We start from the raw sequence: 21,477 nt of genomic DNA, 5'->3' as shown, positions 1-21,477 counted from the left end.
TATAAGCAGAGATGTGGCTGCACCTCATCTGTAGGGTAGAGACAGCGGCTTTTACGCACACATGCGCCACCTTCAACACTCATTCCCCGCAAATACAAGTTGATTGATAACAGCTGCTGGCTGCCACGTGCTCACATCTGTATACACACTGTCTTTCTGTTCTTTCCCTGTGCTTTACCTCCACGTGAAGGAAAAATAATAATAAAAACTTCAGTATTCCTGTAGGAGCTTATACCTTATCTGCAGTTCTCAGTGGTGAGTGTATAGTGGCCGTATCACTACTTTCCCTCCCGCGTGGTAGCCATATAATATTCCCACACGGACTTACTCCGAATGTGTACTGATGATGTGCCACTGGAATATGAATTACTGAATTACTGTCATTTATTTATTTATTTATTTATTTATTGCAAGTCATCCTCTCTTTTCTTTCAGTACGCTCGTGTGGGATTTTTTCATGCATATATTCTGTCTCTCTCTCACTTTCTCTCTCGTGTCTCTCATATACGCATACACACACACACACACGAGAGGTGTGGGTGTGTGTGGTGGTGGTGGTGGTGGTGGTGGTGAGGGGGTGTAGCAGGGTGAGGTAAGGACGACACGGACCCACACGGAGGATGATAACAGTAACATCGCGGCTCCTCCCCCCGGCGGTGCTCACGTCTACTCTCAAACATCACGCCATTGACTTGGCACCGCCCTCCGTCCTCCTAGAAAATGGTCAGATGTGACTCAAACCCCCTAATATTTCCCTGGCGCTCGCCCTTTACGCACAGCTCCACGCACGCTGTCTCTCCTCCCTGTCCCGTCCGTCCGAGCAAGAGCCTTTTGCGCACACTTGTTTCATTCCTCAGGGAGCTCAGCCACTCTTCCACAGTACTTGTATTGACTTCTCAATAGCTGTCAATCAGCGTGAATGGCCAAAGGAGGAGAGGACACGTCTGGGATGTGGAGGGGAATCACCGGACTGACCATATGCTGCCTGCTGCTGCTGATTCATTGCTCGACTCAAGCAGGTAAGAGAGGAGGAGATCTAACCGGCAAACACCTCAGACCAAACAGGGATGCTGCTCTCTGTGCTTTGCTGATGCTGGGAAGTTATCATGGTTTTGTGTGTGTGCTTGTCATGATATGTTTTGGGGTTTAAGTACAAAGTGCCTATTAGATCTCAAACATCACATCACAGAGCTCAGTGTCATTGTTTATGCCCCACACAATGGCTAAAATTGATTTAGATATGAGGCGTTTGCCTACTTTTCACTAGAATGAAGAGACAGTTGTCTTTCAGTCAGTCGAACAGTGGGCTAATAAACCTAATTTAAACCAGAAATGAACACTGTCAGTGGATCGGGAGGGGAGCTTATGATGTTGAGAGAAGAAAAAATGCTTCCGTATAAATTCCCATTTTAACAGTAACTTGGGATCAACATTTCATAGTAACAATGACGCTAATAACTGTAACAATCGCAATGATGATAATGGTGATGCAGTGGTTTATGATAATCATTGCTGTACGTATTTATGAATGGAATTTACGCACGGCAAATTGATTGGCTTGTTCTGCCGTAGAATGGGTCAGAGCAGCCAATCCCGTTGGTCCGTGCTGCCGGCTGGTTTTAAGTTTCAAGTGGGCGGAACGGGAGCGGAAACTGACGGTTGTCGTCGGGAAAGGGTGCGGCCAAAAGCCCTGGCCCCTCTCCATCCACTTTGCAACATTGTATTGCCTGGCGGAAACTGGAAGCAGAGAATGAACTTTTCCCTTTCAGTTAAAAATATTTAGCAATTCAGGATGATCCAACACACACAGCCAGTTCTGTATTTTACAATATTAGATGTCTCAACATGGGCCTCTGTGTGTGTCTGTATCTGTGGGAGTGTAAGCCTTAATTTCATAAATCCCTCTTTGCTCGTGTCAGTTTATCCCGTGCTCATGCCATACATTTACTATCACATGACAGAGAGTATAAGCTTAAGGGTTTTTACTCATATCACCACAATGCGTTGTTATTGTCCGGCTGGAGACATGTTTAGTGAAGGAGTGAACCTAATGCCCTGAGGGCCAGCAATGTGCTGAGAATTAGCCCGGCTTCGGCCCCTTTCTGCCAGCTGCTCCAATAATCCTCTAATAGTCTAATCTCTTTTCCAAGAGATTTTCAGATTACAACTTTGCTCTAGTTTTTTCGAGTTCACGACACTTTCCTCTATTTGTCAAATCTGTCTGTGTATTTGTTCTATATGGACAAAATCAAATATCACAATAAATTTCACCAAATACTCTATCGATACTGTGATGATATTGTAAGGATGACTGGTGCTTTCAGAAGATATTTACATAAGAGATTTTTGATAATCAGTCATTTGTAATTTGGATAATATGATCAAGAAGCTAGAGACAAATATTAGAACCACCTAATAATTTCAGAAAACTGCATCCCTTTACTGTGATGCAGCCTTTAAAACCATGAAAAGACAAAACGATACAATATCACAATATTACAATATCTAAAATCCCAGATGATATGTTGTCTCACATCACAGTGTCAATATAATATCAATATATCTCCCAGCCCTAAAGTGCTTTGTGCGCTAGCGAGAAATGCGGTCATGTGTTTTTTCTCTGTTATCTGTTTAACATCTTCTCTTTATGTTAAACATGCTTTCCAAATGAGCTACAGCCATGCCTAATTACAATACTGTTCCATGAGCTGCAAGTGGAGCATCTTTGACTGAATTCAACAGGTAGTGAAGGTGATGACTGCAGTGGAAAGTTACTAAAATGAAGTGAAAGTTGAGGTGGAAAGCTGCAGCATTTTGATCAGAGTGCAGACGCTGACTTGATCATATTGTCTCAGATTTGGAAACTGGCATTAATGTTCCAGACATAAAGCACTGAGTCTTCATCTTAGATGGTTAGGGCATGTTCTTGGCACATGGGAATCAACCCACTTTTGGCTGTATTCCTATGGAGACCAACCGCATTAATGCTGCACCCAGTGACCTCCAGCCTGCACAGACGAGCCCAACTGCATTTGGGCCAACTAATCTCAATATACTGCAGCCTGATTACTGGACCAGTACAAATCCAGGTCTGCAGCGGAAAGCAAAAGCAAGTGCATGCATCCTTGTTATTAATTAACTCCTGGATTCAGCAGAGAAGCCCTGACTCTGCATACTTGAATAAATAAACACACCTTTTTGTTAAGGCGTGTATGTGTGTTTGCATGAGGTGTGAGCACATTGTGTGCATTTGCCATAAAAGTCAGGAATGTGTTGTTGGCTTTAATGAAGAAAGTTTCAGGCACTCACAAAGGAGTATTGTTGTCATGGGGTGTTGTAAAAGGTGACAAGTCCAACCTCTTCAAAGTATGTGGAATTTATTTGGCTGATTTCAGCTGTCAAACAATTTCCTTTTCATAACTTTTGAATTGAAGCTGGGTGATCTAGTTTGTCGGTTTGTATGTACTAGTTTTTGCATTTGAGCCAGAGAGATAGAGACAGAGAAAGAGAGAGGGAGTGCAATGAATGTTCCCCCTTTGTCCCATCCCATCCATAGCTTTCAAATGGCCTTACATGGTCTCCTAGTTGCTCGGTGCAGACAGTGGATATTAATAGCATCTGGATGATGATTCTGAACAGTTAAAACTAATTCAGTTGATGCATGTTCTGTCTGAGCTACATGCAGGCCTTTTTAAGCTGACGGATGTCGTCTTTTGTCTAACTCAACATTTACAGGGCGAGCAAAAGTAGCACAGTGTCTTACCACAAGCAGCACAGCACAGCAGATGAAAGAGAAACCTGTAGCAGCTCCGAACAGTCTAAAGGTCAACAACATGAAGCTTGTTCCTCTGGTGCATTAAGGTGAAACCAGAAATGTGCAGAACAGCGATAAGTTGAATGTCCTAAATGGGATTACAGAAAGCCTTATTTGGTTGTAGTTTGTTTTGCTGGTACATTTTAATAAATAAATGCACTGAATAGTGAGGATTAAAGGCCATAAGTGTGTGCAGGAGACAACCCTGAAGCACTAACTCTTCATCAGCCAAGGACTTGAATCTGCACTTTTGTCTGCAGAAAGACCAAGTGTAAAGAATTGGAGGAAACTTCATTCATCCCCCTCCATGCCACTCAGCAATATTCCTGGAAGGCCTGTGACCCAGTTGTAGAAGTAGTTGGGAAGATTAGCAGTGGAAAATGAAAACATTTGCCTGTAGGGTTTAGCGTTTCCACCCTCAGAGAGGGGGTCAGAAGTTTGGAGGTCAGGAAGCATGAGGATCGACCCAGTTTTGGTTCTTTTAGTCTCCAGAGTGGAATGAATGAATGAATGACTTTCAAGGGAGTAAAGTCGCGGAGTGTGTGCAACAGGGGAACCTTCTCACTTTTCACCACTTAAGAAGCTTTATAAGTCTCTGGCAGCAGTCAGCCTGCCTCATACATTTGTCACCGCATCTCTACAGGAACAGCTGGACGATGTTGGGGAAACTCTATTCCTGGAACCCCGACTGGCAGCAGGCCTAGCCTCGCCTGGCTACCTTGTGTGTGTGTGTGTGTGTCTGTGTGTGTGTCTGTGTCTGTATGCTTGCAATTTCCTTGTGAACATTGTACTATGGAGTTTGAAGATCACATAGTGATTTTTTTCTCTTAATCAGTCCTACCATGAATTGATCAAATCTTGCCAACAGCGATGCAAGATGAGATTCAGTAAACTGCCCACTTCTGTTTTTGTTTTGCACTGTTTAGGCGGCACGAATTGGGAAAGCACCCTGCTCTCATTTTCCGATCTTTTGAAATCAACCTATTGCTCTATTGTAACTGTCCGGAGGTGTGTGCCATTGTGTGTTGGTTACTTTTTTTAATCTGTCAGCACTAATCTGCACAGCCCAAACTGACAGACCTCCTAGTGTTTCGAGTCCCCGCCTCTGTCTGTGGGCCGCTGTGGTGATGTTGTTATGAAGAATGTCACTCTGGGACCAATGAGCAACTGGTGGTGTGATTGTTCAACTCCTCCCATGCTATTGTCTTAAAGGGATAGTCTGACTTGCCTCCAGCTTCCTGTCTGCCTTGAGGGCACAGGGGACGTTGGCAGCGGAGAGGTGGTGAAGGATGTCACACACGTGATGGGTCACAGCTGATACACGCTCCACGGGTCACTCCCACGGAGCCGATGTCTAACTTACACACAGGATGCACAGAGTGTGAATACTCTTAAGCTGGCTCCCACTCTGATGTTGATGCCCTTTTTGCTTTGACTGGCGGGGTCAGTGAGGTACGAGGTCCCAGGGCACGGCTCTGGAGCCCTAAAAGAAGCCAGGGATGATATGCGGTCATTTCTCTTCAAACTGTTAAACCTCATACCTTGCAGTGAAGTTGTTACCACTCAGACTACAAATAGGGGTGTGAAAAGGGTTGTGACTCAGTTCCATACTGTTAATGTATGTGTGTGTGGTTTACATCGAGACCTTGGGGCTTCTTGCCACCTCAGTACCTACAGTAGTACTGTGGGAAAGGCAACCGATGAGAGTCAAATAAGCAATTCAAATTTTATTGGCCTATAAGAGGAGTTGACAGTATTTGCAGACAGGATTAAGAATAAAGGCACATAATATAAATGCATAATAAAAAAGATAATAAGCAGAAGTAATGGCCATTGTGTCTTTGCTGGCAAGTGGAAATTTTTGACTTGTTATTAAATGATGATACATTCACGTTGTGTGTGTATGTCATTATGTGTGTGATTTTGCCTACTTTCCGGGACACACGCCAGACTAAACACCTGTTGACGACCTGTCTAATCTGGCACAAGAGCCGTGTCAGCAATGCAGAAAAACCTGATTTTTGGGTTAGTGGTTATGGTTAGTGTTAATGGAAAGGCTCTCGGAAAGTCTATGTAATTTCCCTCAAAGTAACCTAAATAAATATGAGTGTATGAAAGCGAGAGATCCAGTAAATGTCATGAACAAATTCCCACACTGAAATATCATGACCACTTATCTTTCTCTTGCGCTGGTCTAGGAACCATATAGTGTTTGATTAAAACACAGAGTAAAATTTACATTTGCAGCAATCTTATCTTCATGGCCAGTTTCTGTATTTTTTCTGTAGTAATCATCAGTTTAATATTAACTTCACCAGGATCACTTTTCTTGTGTTGACACGGGTCAGTGTAAATTGAATAGTTCTCAATGCAGAGTTTATAACATGACTGTGAATGATGTTGGTGTCTGTTTAACCTTAAAATGTGCCTCTGTGTGTGTGTGTGTGTGTGTGTGTGTGTGTGTGTGTGTTTATTTCTATACTTACAGCCGCAGATGTCAAATGCAGCTCAAGGCAGTTTCAATGTGGAAATGGGAGATGCATCACCAGCAAATGGACGTGTGACGGCAGTGACGATTGCGGTGATGGAACTGATGAGCTGCCGGCAACTTGTGGTAAAATTAAATAAATGAAATTATTGAAAAGAAGAACTATTTTGTGATTCTGCCAGATTGCAACCATGACTTAAGCCTATTACTCTTGAATTGAATGTTTGACATATTGACCTGTCCTTGGGAGAAGAAAGCGCTATATAACAAAAATCTATAATATAATAATCATCAGCACCACTGCATGGCAATACATAATAGTTTGGATAAAATATAAAAGCCATGTCAGCTAACCATTATGTGTAGTAGTAAATGATGGATCAAATTTATTGAACTGCAAGTCATAGATCCATAAATAATTGGCTAGACCAGCCCTTTTTTTATCTCTGTCAATTTGTGAAATATGTACTGAGCTACAGCTATAACTGCTCTTTTTTTCTTTTCTTTTCTTTTCTTTTTTAAGATGCAAAAACCTGTCAGCCGTCGGAGTTCAGATGTGGCGGTCCTCTGAACCGGTGTATACCAAGAGGCTGGCACTGTGACGGGAAAGCTGACTGTGCCAACGGGGCTGATGAACAGAGCTGTGGTAAGAGGCTCGAGTACATTTTCTTCACTTCATCAACGTCGGTATATTTAAAGACATATTATTTGACACGTTTCAAGACCTGCACATTTCATTACAAATGTGCAGTTAAACCAAAATAAATAGAACAAATAAAGGGTTAGTAAAGGTTACACAGGAAAAATAAAGTCAAATACAAAGCTAAAAAGAAATCTAACCTGCCTGGTAAAAAGGAATTCATGAAGCCTTTCACTGATTTTGTCATGCTAAGCTCTTCAGTTGTTTAAGTCATGCAAAGTTGAGCACCCTGTTAGAATTAATGACGTTTTAAGCTCTTTATTTCTAGTGAATCACACCTCATTCAGTTTATCAATATCTGGTGTTAGGTTGTCTTTATAAAAAAAAAAAAAAGAAAAAAAGATTAATCTCACTGATATCACTGTCCAGTGCTGATACTAAAAGTGAGTGCGAAACTTGAAGTATGCACTGATGCTGGACATTGATCCTAAGCATGGTTTTTACTGAACAGTTTAGGCTTTGACCCATATTTTTGTGCCAATGTACAAAATAATTTATGCAAAATCTTTGTTTTTGCCAGCATTTGAGGAATACATGTCCTTGTTTATTAAAAATTGAGCAAATCAAAATCAGTTTTTACTTCAGACATGTTTTGGTTTTGGATATTAGTTTTGGGTAAAATCTTTGGCTCTGATACTCAATGTTTAGCAACACTGATCTCACTGATCACTGTTCTCACCTCTCCCCGTCCCACCCACACGACCACAGAGGCCAAGGAGTGCACATCTGGCCAATTTCGCTGTACCAATGGCGAGTGCATATCTTCATCGTTTGTGTGCGATGAGGACAATGACTGTTCGGACGGCTCAGATGAAGCCTCCTGCCCCAAAGTCACCTGCAACTCGAGGGCCTTTCAGTGCAACAACTCGCTGTGTGTGCCGGCTCTGTGGGCGTGCGATGGAGACAGCGACTGCACCGACGGATCTGATGAGTGGCCGCAAAACTGTGTGGGACGGGAGCCAGACAAGACTAAGACGCCCTGCAGCACACAGGAGTTCTACTGTGGCAGCGGGGAGTGTATCCACAGCAGCTGGCACTGTGATGGGGGCATGGACTGCCGGGATCGATCGGACGAAGTCAACTGCAGTGAGTTGGCTTTGTCGGGATATTTATGCTTACAGCTTTCTCTCATCTCTTTCATCATCTCTGTTTTCTTCTGCAGTGTTTTTGGCTAGAGTGGATTCTTGGATTCTCGGTGTTCACTTGAATTCAAATAGAAACTTGAGCATAATGGATGTATTCATGCCTGAGCGGAGAAAAAGAATCTATTGTCCCTCTAAACCACCTGCACTCAGTATGATCAATAATGACGCAAGATCCACAATGAGTCAATGTCAGCAATGATTTTCTTATTGTTAAATATTTACCCTGCTCTTTCATTTCCTTCCTCATTACTCACTGTCTTCTCTTTCTCTATCTCTGTCTCTCTCTTTCACATTCTCTCTCTTACTATCTCTTTTTCTCTCTGTTATTTTCTGTGTTTTCATCCATTTGTCTTTTTTTTTTCTTCTAGGTCGTCCCACTTGTCGCCCAGATGACTTCCAGTGCAACGACGGCTCCTGTATCCATGGCAGCCGCCAGTGTGACGGAGAGTTTGACTGCAGGGACCTCAGTGATGAGATTGGTTGCCATCAAGGTGATTCTCAGACCTAATCTCATTATCTCTCTGACATACAATCTAGTTTTAGATTGTATGTCAGTATTGTACACTGTTAAATGTATATGTTGCCAATAATTTTTGCCAGTTACTCATTAATGCCCATACTAATGTTACCTTAAGATGCTCAGCAGTGTGTCATTAAATCAACTCTATGCTGCTCAAGTCTACCTGTGCCTCCCTCTAATCATTACATTACAATTCAAATATCTAATTAATTTTTATCTTCCCGCTCTTCTCATTAGTAAATGATTGTGGAGACCCTACCATGTTCAAGTGTCGCAGTGGGGAGTGTATTATGATGGACAAGGTCTGCAACAAACAGAAGGACTGCAGGGATTGGTCAGATGAACCCCTAAAGGAGTGTGGTGAGTGAAATGTTATTTTATCATCTTGCACACTTGCTAGTCTTTCCTTCCTTGTAGCTGCAGTCTGCAGAACTGCTCTTGAAACACCAGAGCCAAAATACATCAGGCCAGGAAGTTTATCTGAGTTTGGGAATACTCTCAGCTCCTGTTCCAACATACCATTACTGGGAGAAAAATGGAAACCACATCTTAGCTAGGAAAATATGAAGGAAATAGCTAGTCAAATAGCTTGGGCCGATTGGCTGAGGGAGTTTGTGGTTTGAAAAGAGTTGGTCCACTGCAAATTTGAGCTACAGTAACGAAGGAGGCTGTCATGGATGCTACTTGAACATGCTGGTGTATCTGGTTTTGCACAGACACCAACGAGTGTTTGAATGGAAATGGAGGCTGCTCTGATATCTGCAATGACCTGAGGATCGGCTACAACTGCTCCTGCCCTGCTGGGTACAGCCTGAAGGCGGACAAGAAAACCTGTGAAGGTGAGAGGAGTGGGTCTGACACAACACTGGCATTAGTACTGTTTGGAAGGCAGTGGAGTGTGGTTGCACTTAATGGACTCCAATTTGACTTTTGTCCCCCTCCCCCGCAGATGTGAATGAATGTGAAGACCCAGACATTTGTAGTCAGATCTGTGTCAACCAGCCGGGCAGCTACAAGTGTGACTGTAAGGAGGGATATGAGATCGACCCTGTCACCAAGACCTGCAAAGCTGAATCAGGTATTGTTCGAATTTGCTGAAGATGAAGTGTTTTGTAACATCATATGGTAAAAGGGAAAGTCCATGACTACCTTAAACCTACCATACTATTTTTAAAAAAACTATTCCTTGACTCTAACTATTCTAATCTATTCTATCTTGCCCAGGGACTGTCCCCTACCTGTTCTTCACCACTAAACACGAGGTGAGGAAGATGACGTTGGACCACAGTGACTACGTCCGTCTAATCCCCCAGCTGAAGAGTGTGGTGGCTGTGGATTTCGACATGCCTAACAAGATAATCTTCTGGTCTGACCTTTTCTGGAAGAAAATCTACAGGTGAGAAAGAATAATACCAAGCCTCCCTGAAGTTGTAGAGTTGTGTGAGAATAAATGAAGTAACATGTAATGTCTGCTGTACTGTAGGTGGTGCTCATGAAGTGATATCTGGGTTGTCATTTGCTTACCTTTCTTCTACATCTCTCCATGTCCCGACAGCTCCAAGATGGACGTGGCTGGTAACTCCTCTCACCATACTGTGGTAATTGGCAGTGAGATTGAGGCCCCCGAGGGCATTGCAGTCGACTGGATCCATGGCAACATCTACTGGACCGATAGCGTCATGAAGACTATCTCCGTGGCAACCACAGACGGCAGTAAGAGGAAGACGCTGATCACAGATGGCCTGGACAAGCCAAGAGACATTGTAGTGGACCCAGTAAATAAGTGAGTAATGAGCAAGTTTCATACTGATTACTGAAATGTATGTTTTTAACATCGGGATCGAATGCAGTTTATCAGTGCTAATATACGGTAGGCTTTTGTTTCCAGTTCTTATATATTATTTTGTTCATCCTGTCCAGCTTCATGTACTGGACTGACTGGGGCGATCAGGCCAAGATAGAGAAGTGTGGCTTGAATGGAGCCGACCGCACGGTTTTGGTGGCAGACAACATTGTCTGGCCCAATGGCATCACCTTGGGTAAGCAGAAACTTCAGATGAATTAAATGGAACCATCTCAGTTTATATGGAATAATGAACATATTGCAATATTTCTGTTCATGATCAGTCAAATATCTCTCTCTTTCTGTCTTTCACCCTCTATCTGGACAGACATGGTCAACCAGCGTCTGTACTGGGTTGACTCCAAGATGCACACCCTCTCCAGCATTGATGTGAATGGAGGGTTGAGGCACGCTGTCATTTTCAGTGAGGAGAAGCTGTCCCACCCTATCTCTCTGGCTGTTTTTGAGGTTAGTGATGCTGTTAAATGGTCAGTTTATTGCCACATGAAAAATATATCATGGGTGTAAGACTGCATGTTTGTCTGGGCTCTAATGCTTCAAACAAATTATGTAAGTCAGCTGTAATTTGGTTTAAATGACATGTGGTGCGATTTACAAATTTTGCCAATTTATTATTATACTCCCTGATTAACCCCTGTTAAGCTCAGCCAGCTGGCCAGTTTAGATTATATTATTTCAAACCATTCAGTACTCAATTTCTTAATTGTTACAAGGTTGAATAATATCCAGATGAAATTGTATTAGGGATAAAGCCAGAGATTTAACCACTGAGTGAGCACATCATTTCCTTTTTAAAGTAGGATAAGCAGCATTAAGTCTTTCATTCAGTCAGTCTTCATGCCTAAGCCTTTTGTGATTGAAATAACAGTAAGTAATGACATAGTGAAGTAATCATTTTTATTGTAATTTTATTCTAAAGTATTTATTTTCCTTTTTCTCAGGAGAAAGTCTTCTGGACTGATGTGAGCACCAGTGCAGTAATGAGTGCCAATCGTCTGACAGGCGGAGACATCACCGAGCTGGTGGGCGACCTGAACCAGCCAGACAGCATCGTACTGTACCATGACCTCAAACAGCCCATCGGTACAGGAGCCTCATTAGACTTTTCTTAAATAATACCACAGCAAAACAAAACAACAGATAAATAAAAAGTGTGTCTGTTTTCCTAATGCTTTCTCTTTCATTACACCTCTCTCTGCCTGGTAGGTATCAACTGGTGCAGACAGAGCAACAATATGAATGGAGGTTGTGAGTTTCTGTGCCTCCCTGCCCCAGTGATTAACCAGCACTCTCCAAAATACACCTGCGCCTGTCCTGATAACAAGACCCTGGCAGCTGACATGAGGAAATGTGTGACAGGTACCTGGCATACACACATACACACATGCAAATGAAAAAGAAACTAAGACACTGACATGTCAACCAAAATTAGATGTAGTATTGTGTCTTTATGTGTCTCAAACAAACTTGCAGCCTTTGCTGAATGTAACCCCTGTAATTATTTCCCAGCAGCCACAGCTGTCCCTCCTATAGACGCCAGAACTTCTGCACCGCCCTCGTCCAAAGCTCCCGCTGAGCCTACAGCCAGCCAGCTCGTCCCTTCTACTACCTCCACTGTGAAAAGCACTACTATAACCAGAGCTGCCAAAACACCTCCATCTACATCTACAGCTAGCTCCTCGACCCCCCGTATCCAGCCCCGGGACCCCAACCGCAGCTCCACTCAGAGCACAGAGCAGTCCGAGGTCACTGCTAAAGGTACGAGAGAGAGAGTGGGTGTTGGGTGGTTAAAGTGATACCACCCCTTGTCATAATTACAGTGTATCTGCCGAAGAGATAAATCTGCCGAAATGTCCCAGAAATCTGCAGAAGAGGCAGTTTAAGAATACTTACACCCTCAATCTGTAATAGTCCAAGCTCAGAGTAATGACTCAGATAGTGTATATTATTTTGCAGCTTTGCTGAATACTTAGTTCTGATGTCTTGTGTCCAGTGACTGCTGCACTCTGTTTAATCATGTCACATAGTCAAGAAGTCCAGCTGATTTCAGTTGTAATCATAATAACTTGCACTGATTAATGTTAATCAGTTTATTTTTAGCAAATTATTAATGTAGCCAAAATAAGCATTACTATTATCACTCTGCTTCAAGTTGAGCTGACACTGGACACAGATTAAATTATATCATATTAGAATAAATGGTGCCACTATAATGTTGTATTTTAAAATGATAGAGTTCAAAAATTCTATTTCCTACTTTTGCAGCTAACAACAGCAGCTTTGCAGCCATGCCCAAAGAAGCCGAGTCCCACCCTGTAGCGCTCTACATCGTGCTGCCAATAAGTAAGTTTCACATTTCGGCCCTGCACTCCACCCGCATCAAAACAAAACCAACCCATTCTACTTGCAGTTTTAATCTAAATAGCTGTTTGATAGCACTGCCAACACCTCCACTGATCTCACCAAATGACTTTTGACCCCTCTCCTACTCTGTAGTGATGATGTGCCTGCTGGTCTTTGGAGCGGTGTTGCTATGGAGACACTGGCGTCTGAAGAACACCAACACCATCCACTTTGACAATCCTGTGTACCAGAAAACCACAGAGGATGAGGTGCACATCTGCAGGAACAGCTCTGATGGCTACGTTTATCCTCAGGTATCTTCACTTTAATACCTGAAATATTACTAGATATACAGTCCCTCTTGTTGTTTATCTATAAAAACTGAAGTATGTTGTGTTGCAACTGTACTCAAATTCCTTCCCTTTTTTTGCAGAGGCAAATTTTGAGCATGGAGGATACGGACATTGCGTGACCCAGAGATGAAGAACACAGTGGTTTTATTTGAAGTGTTGTTATATTTTCTGCTGCAGAAACAAAGGCCATTTTATCTAATGCTGCTGCTTACATGCCTTTCCTTCCCCCAGTGACCTCATTTTGTGGCTTATGTTTGTGACCTCAACACTGTGCCGCCCAAGTGTGAAGGAAGTAACTTTAAAAAAAAAAAAAAAAAAAAAGAGACAAAAACAGAAGATCCTTGAAGTTGCAGTTTCCTATGAAAAAGCAGAATATAACTGCAAGAAGCCATTTTGTCAGACCACAAAATGGCTTCAGCATGAGTGAGTGATGCATGATTGAGGTAAATTATTTCTTTATTTTCAGAGCCTCGACTCTGACTGTGTGAAACTTTTGACACATTGAAGTTTTTTTCTGTAAGCCACCATCTACCATACTTGCTTGTCTTTTTTACTTGATTACTTTGCATGTAACTTATTTATTTAGCATTTGTCTTTTGGTGCACATTCCTCTCAGTTTTTTCCCCCCTATCTACTGCCTATCCCCTATCTTCCCCCTAAAATTTGCAAGTACAATTTATTGCAATGACACCCAGAGTTTACTTTTTTGAGCCAAATTATTACACATAATGTTTTGCACAGACATCATGCCATACCTTTATGTAGTGATATAGGTAGCTAAGTGTTTGCTGTGCAAAGGGTTAGCAAATATTGATATCTCAAGATAGGCTCATTATTTTGCAAGAACTGTAATTAAACACCAAAATGCACATATCTTGGCTTATTTTGTGATTGCTCAAATGGACATGAGACTGGCTCTTAATCTTGCAAGTGTAACTTGCACTGTATGACCTACCATGTCTTAGCATACATGTGTGCCTTTTCCATCAATTTACCATTTGCCTGCCGATAGTGGAAATCAAATTTATTGGATGTACATGAATGCCTTATTTTGACCCTACATCCTTTCAATCCAATTTTTTTAGTTAAAAGCATTGGGCTATAGCCCCACCCCTTACTTGCCTTGCTGCCTGCTCTTCTCTTGGCTTCAGAACTGCACATTTGGTTTGCTCTCAGATCGCAGGCATTTTCTGCACCATCGATTATAGTTTGCAGCAACTAATATCACATCTAGATTATTCTCTTATTCTATTTTCCCTTTTGTGACCAGATTTTGAAGTTATTTGTGTGTTGTGAGGTGATGAATCAGAGATAGTTTACATTGTAAAGAGTTAAAGCTGCTGAATTTTATGAAGTCAAGTAAATTAAAGAGAATTCTTTGCAGTGCTAGTGTGGACAGCTGAAGGTAGTGAGCAAAAAGTTACTGAATGACTTTATATGTGATCACTTTTCAGGACGCTGTAAATAGTCTATGTAAATATTTCGTAAACATCTATGTTCACTGTGATGTTACCTTTTTGCATTTGTACATTGTAAACCAAGAAATACTGTAAATACCGGAGATTCCTTTATTTATTTATATAAATATATTAGTGAAGGATTTTGATTTTTGTCTTACTGTAGTATGTCTCTGGCTGTGAAAACATATATCAACACATCAGCACCTGATCTGGTGAATTGTTCTTGTTCCAGACAAGTCAGTCTAACCCCTACAGTGTACAGCTAAGTTATATTATTTATGTTCAATCAGATTTTTCAGTCCTGATCTGTTTAATGTATGTAACATCCCTGGACAACTGCAGGGGCCACTGCTGCTGGGTAGCTCTTGCCATTTGCAATCGTAGGCTGCATGTTACAAAGTAAATACACTAACAAAGCTGTATGGTTCTTTTGTTTCACATTCAGTGATGCTATTTTTGTTTCCATGAAATGGCTTTTTCTTCCTACTGCGAGTGTATTGTTGAAGGCGTATGGCACGAACAGCACCAGAATGTATGTAGAGTCTGCAGGATCAAGGACAGTTCACTTGTTACTCACAGAATGCATTGTTTGATGTTTTGTTTTTTGAATTTTGTTATCTGTTAGTTTTTGTTGTGCTTTGTTAAATAAAAGAAACTGATTTGTTATTAACGTGTCTTTCACTTTCTATGGGCAGGGCCTTTCTGTGTGGAGTTTGCATGTTCTCCCTGCTGCCCACTGCTCCTAATAGTTAGGATGGCTCAAAATGCAGAGAGAGAATTTCCCTACAGGGATCAATAAAGGTTAATCCTCAACCCTTAACAAGGGGTAGTTTTACAATTACAGGAAATATTACCTTGGTACTGATGGCGTCGGCAAGGAGATGACCAGTGCTGACATTACATGACATAACATGACACTCTGAGAAAAGACACAATTAAGTTGCCTGATAAAAGCCATGATTATACACTGAGATCATACTGAGACATAATGTACCGATTAATCTCAGCAGTGAAGTAAAACAAATTATCAAGATTTTATTCTAAGTGTAGGCACAATGAATGTCCATGAAACCTATCTGTATAGTCTCTACCAATCACATTATTAAATCTATATAAAGTCAATATGTGCTTAGACTAATCACCAGCAGATCTTTGCCTCTGCTCTCTGCCTTCGCTGTAAATCCAAATTTGTTATCAAGTTATGGTCTCATAATGATGAATACAGCATGCTCGCATCTAAGACAAGTTAAACAAATGTTCATTCTCTCATTTGAATGATATCTTGTTTTCACCAGTCACTCCACTACAGGATCAGAGTTGGATTTGTTTAAAACAAACAAATTCTTCCTCTTTGCTAGGAGGGTTGTGTATGCAGTTTGCTATATTACTTACCATTTATTATAAATTACACAGATGTTCTTCCTCTCATTTGCATGATATTTTGCTTTCGGCAGTCACTCCACTATAGTCTGAGAGGGACATGAGTTATTGGTTGGAAAAGACTTCAGTCTATAGCTCTAACTGTAAAAGAGGTCCACTAAGGACAAATACAGACAGCAAAAGCATTATTTTCATTTTCCTATTTAGTTTAGAAAGAAAGCTTCTTTTGCCTGCTCAATTTACAGAGTACTGAGAAGGTTATTTGGTCCAATTACAGGGGAAAATGATGAATGTGCACACTGTAATGTTTTCCTTAAGTGGTTCATTGAAAACCACCCAGAGTGCCTCCACCGCTTCACCAGATCAAAGGAAAATGGAATCTGATACTAAAAACATGAGCTTGTGGTTTTTATTCTACTTATGTCATTTGAAGTGACTAAAACTGACTTGGCTTTGGCTTTGGAAAAGACATCATAAATGGATTTCCATCAAGCCTCTTCTTCCTAATAATTTCAGCAGATTCTCCCAAAAATGAGAGGCTAATATGACATTAAGCACAAACTCATGCTTTCCACATGAAGAATTGAACTGAGGGTGCACACAATAGATAAAGGGGGATGTCAAATCATGCACGGGTGAAAAAACAGCTCTATTTGCCTAGTCCAGATGGACTGCTGGCCTGACACACCCATGTAAACCAACCGGCTATCATCTTCTCACTAACATAATCATCCTCATCCATAATTCATCCTCAATGATGGTTCTTCTCCAGAAACCACACGCCCTGTCAGTGCTTTGCCTACTATAATGCATCAGAGAGAAAGGGAGGCCATTTTTAGTGGCACAGGTTGAGTGTTCCATTAGTTAAATGCCAATAGCTTTCAAGAGTGGTGCTGTAATAAATGGGAGGTAATATAGCAAATAACATCTAACCATATATAAAAAAGAGAGAGGATTTATTGGTTTCATAAGCTCAAAATAGAGGCCATGATCATCATGACATTATAAGGAAGTGTTGAGCAGTAGTTTTAAAAAAAAAATGTAAATCTAACTAATCTAATCTAACTGGCTCTCTGCCTGAGTGTACGACACAGAGGCAAAGGCAACAAGATTCCCATGCCATATAGGTCATAATTTCTAAAATATTTCAGCCCAGTGTCCAAACGGCAAATTTATAGTTTCTCCTTTTCTTATGGCTCATGACACTGCAATCTATATGGTTGCCTCTCTGATTACAGAATACAAATCTTGTCTGTTCCAAGGCTCACAAAGCCTTGAGCCAGAAATGTGCACGTGCCACCTAGAAATTGTGTGTTTGATTGTATGTGTGTCTGCATATGTGTCTCTGCCTATGCACACGAGAGGTGAGTTTTATTTTAAGGACTGTTGACGGACAAGCCTTGCCATCTACTCATTACACAAGGAAACTGTGGTATGTTGCCTGTCAGGAACTGGGATCCACATTCCTTTGTAGAGTCTAATCACCATCATCCTAATGGCATTTCTGTGTTTTTTTTTTCTTATATCTTCAATCAGTAGTTTTGTGCACACCCTTTCACCTCCTGCTTGCACTTACTAACAAATGATAAGGTCATTTTCTACCACTGATAGTGCTAATCACATCTACTTATAGCGTACATCCAACAATGGAAATATTGTTATTTTGTTTTGCCATCATTAGCAGCACCATTGGTGACACATGGCTCTGTTCATAACAAATTAACCAGAGTGCCACTCTGTACCAATGTGCCTTTCCCCTGAGTCAACAGATACACACACCTGAAGCCTAGGTAAAAAATGACACCTGTTCCCTAGGGGATGGAGATGAGAGTTCATAGGGAGGAGGGGGGTTGAAGGGTGGAGGGGCGGGGTGCAACGCTATCTTCCATAAGTGTCTTCTCCTCACCTCACTATTTACATATTTACGCCGTCTCCCTATTGGTCAATTAGGCCACAAAAAGGTGGAGCTGAATCTCACACCACTGACTCGTAAGCGAAGGGGAGTGTCCTCGAAAATGCCAATGGGAGGGAGGGTGAGGGGAGGATAGAAGGCTAGATAGGCCTATTCCCCTGTCAGGTTACCAAACAAGGAGCCAACCGTCCCACTCGCCTGTTTTGTCTCAGCCTGACAACCAAAAGCCAAACAAGCCAAAGTGCAGCATCTCCGGCTACAGGAGATGGGGGAGTGGGGGGTGAAACACTTGACACATCGCTGCTGAGCCAAATCAAATGTATCGCAATAGAGACAGCTCTATTTTTTAACAAGCTTGTGTATTTCTAAAATGTTGACTGGGGAAGATCGATTACTAAAAGGCGATGGAGCTCATGAGCATCTCTGTTGGGTCTCCCAGATCAAGTCCAAAACTAGCACCCACTGTTATGATCATGGTGTGGATCACAGAAAGTCAAACTCACATCTCCTTCACTTTAATCTTCCATGCTGAGTTGAACCAGTCTGACCCTGACAATATCTTTTCACACTGTTCTTTACAGTGGAGTCCTAGCGTGTCGGCTGGATCAATATCCTGGGAAACTCACAGGATATACAATTGGGGCTGTCTTTCCCATTACATCATACTTAAATGTTGCTCTAGATGATCTTACGTTGATGTTCTTCAACTCTTCACCTCATCCCAGCGTAACAAATGCCAGCCCATTTTGACTTATTTGATGTAAAGAAACGTTTGAGTTTTATCTCAAAGCAGTTGATTTATAGGTTTCATTGCACAGGCAGAGCTTGCTTGTGCCTACCTCACTAAAACTGGTGGCAATGTGATTCTGTGGCAGCACTTAAAATAGTACCTGTGATGGCTGCCCTGCGGCCACACTGGAAATAAGTAGCTCTACACCACACTTCCTGCTTCACACACCTTATTAACCCCTTCATTTCTGCTTATGCACATTTTACAGTCACCATGCACAGACAATATTAAACATATAAACAACAGGACACAGTGTTTTGTTCATACATCACACACACAGCTTTATCAGTATTTGGCAGTTTCTAGTTTGTAGTATGCACATTTTAGTTACTTTGCCAATGTCAGTATGTTAAAGCTTATGTTCTGTTTAGTTATTCACTTTTGTTTTTGGAGTTACCTTAGTTCAAGGCCTGTGGTCCAGCTGAAAGAGCAGCTAAAGGATGCAGATGGCTGAAATCCCTTATTGGAGTAACTGGGATCCACCAGGTGTGGCTGCTTCAAGAGGGAGGGAATCTCCTTTTTTCTATTTTGATTTGTAGTTACTGCCTATCTTTTTGTATTTATTATATGGTATAGTATGTTACTTAGTATTTCTATATTATTATCCTAACTTTGTCATTTGTTTATTGTACTTTGTTTGGTTTAGTTTGTCTTCGTCTACCCCTTGTGTATGTAATGGCCTGATCAGCCAGTATTTAACCCCCACCTGTGTGTCCTGTAGATAGGTCAGTTTTGGTTCAGTTCAGGTTGTTTTGTCATTTCCTTGAGTTACTTTGTGTTCGGTTAACCTCATTTTTGGGCCCAGGCCTTTTGTTAAGTATCTTTGTTTTGGATTATGTATGGATTTTTGCATTTGGGTCAATAAACGCCCTCATTTTTTCTAACTAAAACCTGTGATTCCTTGTGCCTGCTTGCTTGGTCCTTCACAACACTAATACACAATGTGATCATTTGTGGCATGTAATCCCCGTGGCTGTCCCTCTAGAAACCCAGCATCACCGACCAGGGAACCCTGCAGTCCTGACCCATGTCACTGGGATGGAGAAATGAATGAACTATTGGCAAAAATGTTTATTGTTATTCCATAAAACTGGATCTATGACCCCAATTAAATGCTGCTGAAGGGCTGACTGTAAATTTAATGTGCAAAAATACTGATCAATACACAGTAAAGGAGTCATAAATTTAAAGCTGAGGAACTCCTGTTTAACACTGTGTCAAATATCACTTAGGGCTGCAGAACAGAGGAAAAATCTTTTGCTTCCAACTTGTCTGGCCAGTGGAGTGTTTCCATATGTTTGTGTCAGACCTCACCCTCCACATGGGGAAGCCGTTGCGTCTGTATTTCTTTTTCTTCCCTGTCTAACACAGACCACATAAACCAATGGGAATAGAGGTCAAAATGTAGTGGGAGCTGAAGCATATACAGTAGTGTTGATGTTTACATTAAGTAAAAAGCTCTTCCTATGCTCCTCCTGATGTCCCGGCTTGATATTTACAAAATGCGTAAATGAAAATGACTGAAGTTAAAGGCTCCATGGAGCAGCACAAGAACTTTTTGTGAAGCTGTACAAGTTTTTCACCGAACCTTTATAATATTCTTGTTATACATCCTGTGTGACCAGTTCATTTGTTTTAACAAGACGCCGCTATCTCGTTTATAGCTCAGATGACACCAGGAACCAAGCCTATGTGGACAAAAGGAGTGGGATACTGGGAAATGACCGATCACAATCTGGCTGTCAATGGCACACATTCACACACCTCCATCATGGTGCTGTGTTCACTGTTGCCATGCCCTCCATAAATACAGAATGTTTGGCTTTTATCAGCCAGACATGCTGCTGGTTTGTGGAGGGTGGCCACAAATATAGGGCGTAATACTACTGTAAGAGGCCCAAATGGGGGTGTGCTAAGCTTAAGGTTTATGGCGTAAGAAGTTCCAAAAGACACAATCACAAGGTGTTTCTGTTCCCCTGAAGCTACAGGCTGTTGGTCATAGTAAGCTTGGTTAAGATATTCAGATATTTATGCCTTGAGTCAAGGCCATAAAAATCCTCTAAAGACATTTATAACTAATTTTATGGGGGCTCTAGGGTTCATAAATGTATGTTTAAAAGGTGAATGGGCCTGCTATTCATTTCAAGTATTCACATTTTTTTTTTACAAGCCAATAAATATTAGTGTAAAACTATAAATCTGAGTTGTCAAAGCAGTGACGAATATGGATAGTAGACACAAGGCAGAGAATCGGAGACTAACTGTTGCTGCACAATGTTTATCTCAGGCTTTATGTCCAAATTCACATCATATCAAGGTAGTACCATCAGGACATAACCAGCCGGCACACACTGCTCTGCAGAATTCCTGATTGTAGTCACTGTAACTTTTGTTCATGTCAGTTAATTCATTATCTATGGAGCTGTACATGTGACTCATCACAAGTAAGGAGCTGTGACAATATCTGTTGTGAATGGTCACTAATACCGACAGGCTTTTTCATAAGGGCTAATAATAACATTAGTATACCCTTAATTAAAGAGCAGAGTTTTGATCTAAGGCAGAGGTTCCCAACCTTTTTCTTGAGGGACCCATATCTCCTTATATTACACACACTCACACTGGCAATAGAAATGCACCCATTTTTATGAGACACGGTGCTTGTGTCCCCCACTTCAAAAAGAAAATAATAATAATAAAATAAAATA

At 41.5% G+C, this 21,477-nt stretch overlaps 2 protein-coding genes across 3 annotated transcripts in view; both read left to right on the top strand.

Annotated features, from left to right (window-relative positions):
* The window catches only part of smarca4b (SWI/SNF related BAF chromatin remodeling complex subunit ATPase 4b), a 37,646-nt gene extending 26,912 nt beyond the window's left edge, over nucleotides 1–10,734 (top strand). The window contains exon 35 of the transcript XR_003928039.1: nucleotides 10,724–10,734. The gene's annotated coding sequence lies outside the window, so the exon portion shown is untranslated. The remainder of the gene's footprint in view (nucleotides 1–10,723) is intronic.
* Nucleotides 766–15,353, top strand: ldlrb (low density lipoprotein receptor b). 2 transcript variants are annotated; one of them, XM_030048218.1, is made up of 18 exons: nucleotides 766–1,019; nucleotides 6,303–6,428; nucleotides 6,826–6,948; nucleotides 7,711–8,088; nucleotides 8,516–8,638; nucleotides 8,905–9,027; nucleotides 9,384–9,506; nucleotides 9,617–9,745; nucleotides 9,892–10,063; nucleotides 10,223–10,450; nucleotides 10,588–10,706; nucleotides 10,839–10,978; nucleotides 11,473–11,614; nucleotides 11,738–11,890; nucleotides 12,044–12,289; nucleotides 12,797–12,874; nucleotides 13,028–13,188; nucleotides 13,308–15,353. In XM_030048218.1, the coding sequence occupies exons 1-18, from the start codon at nucleotides 920–922 to the stop codon at nucleotides 13,344–13,346; spliced, it is 2,703 nt and encodes a 900-aa protein (XP_029904078.1). In that variant the 5' UTR covers nucleotides 766–919; the 3' UTR covers nucleotides 13,347–15,353. The 2 variants fall into 2 exon arrangements, with proteins under 2 accessions (XP_029904078.1, XP_029904071.1); XM_030048211.1 differs by having other exon boundaries at nucleotides 12,041–12,289.
* The last annotated feature ends 6,124 nt before the right edge of the window (nucleotides 15,354–21,477 follow it).

This window comes from Myripristis murdjan, chromosome 1 (assembly GCF_902150065.1).
Source record: "Myripristis murdjan chromosome 1, fMyrMur1.1, whole genome shotgun sequence".
In the NCBI taxonomy this organism is placed as follows: Eukaryota; Metazoa; Chordata; class Actinopteri; order Holocentriformes; family Holocentridae; genus Myripristis; species Myripristis murdjan.
Note: the sequence above shows the minus strand (reverse complement) of the source record. Positions and strands in the feature narration are given on the sequence as shown.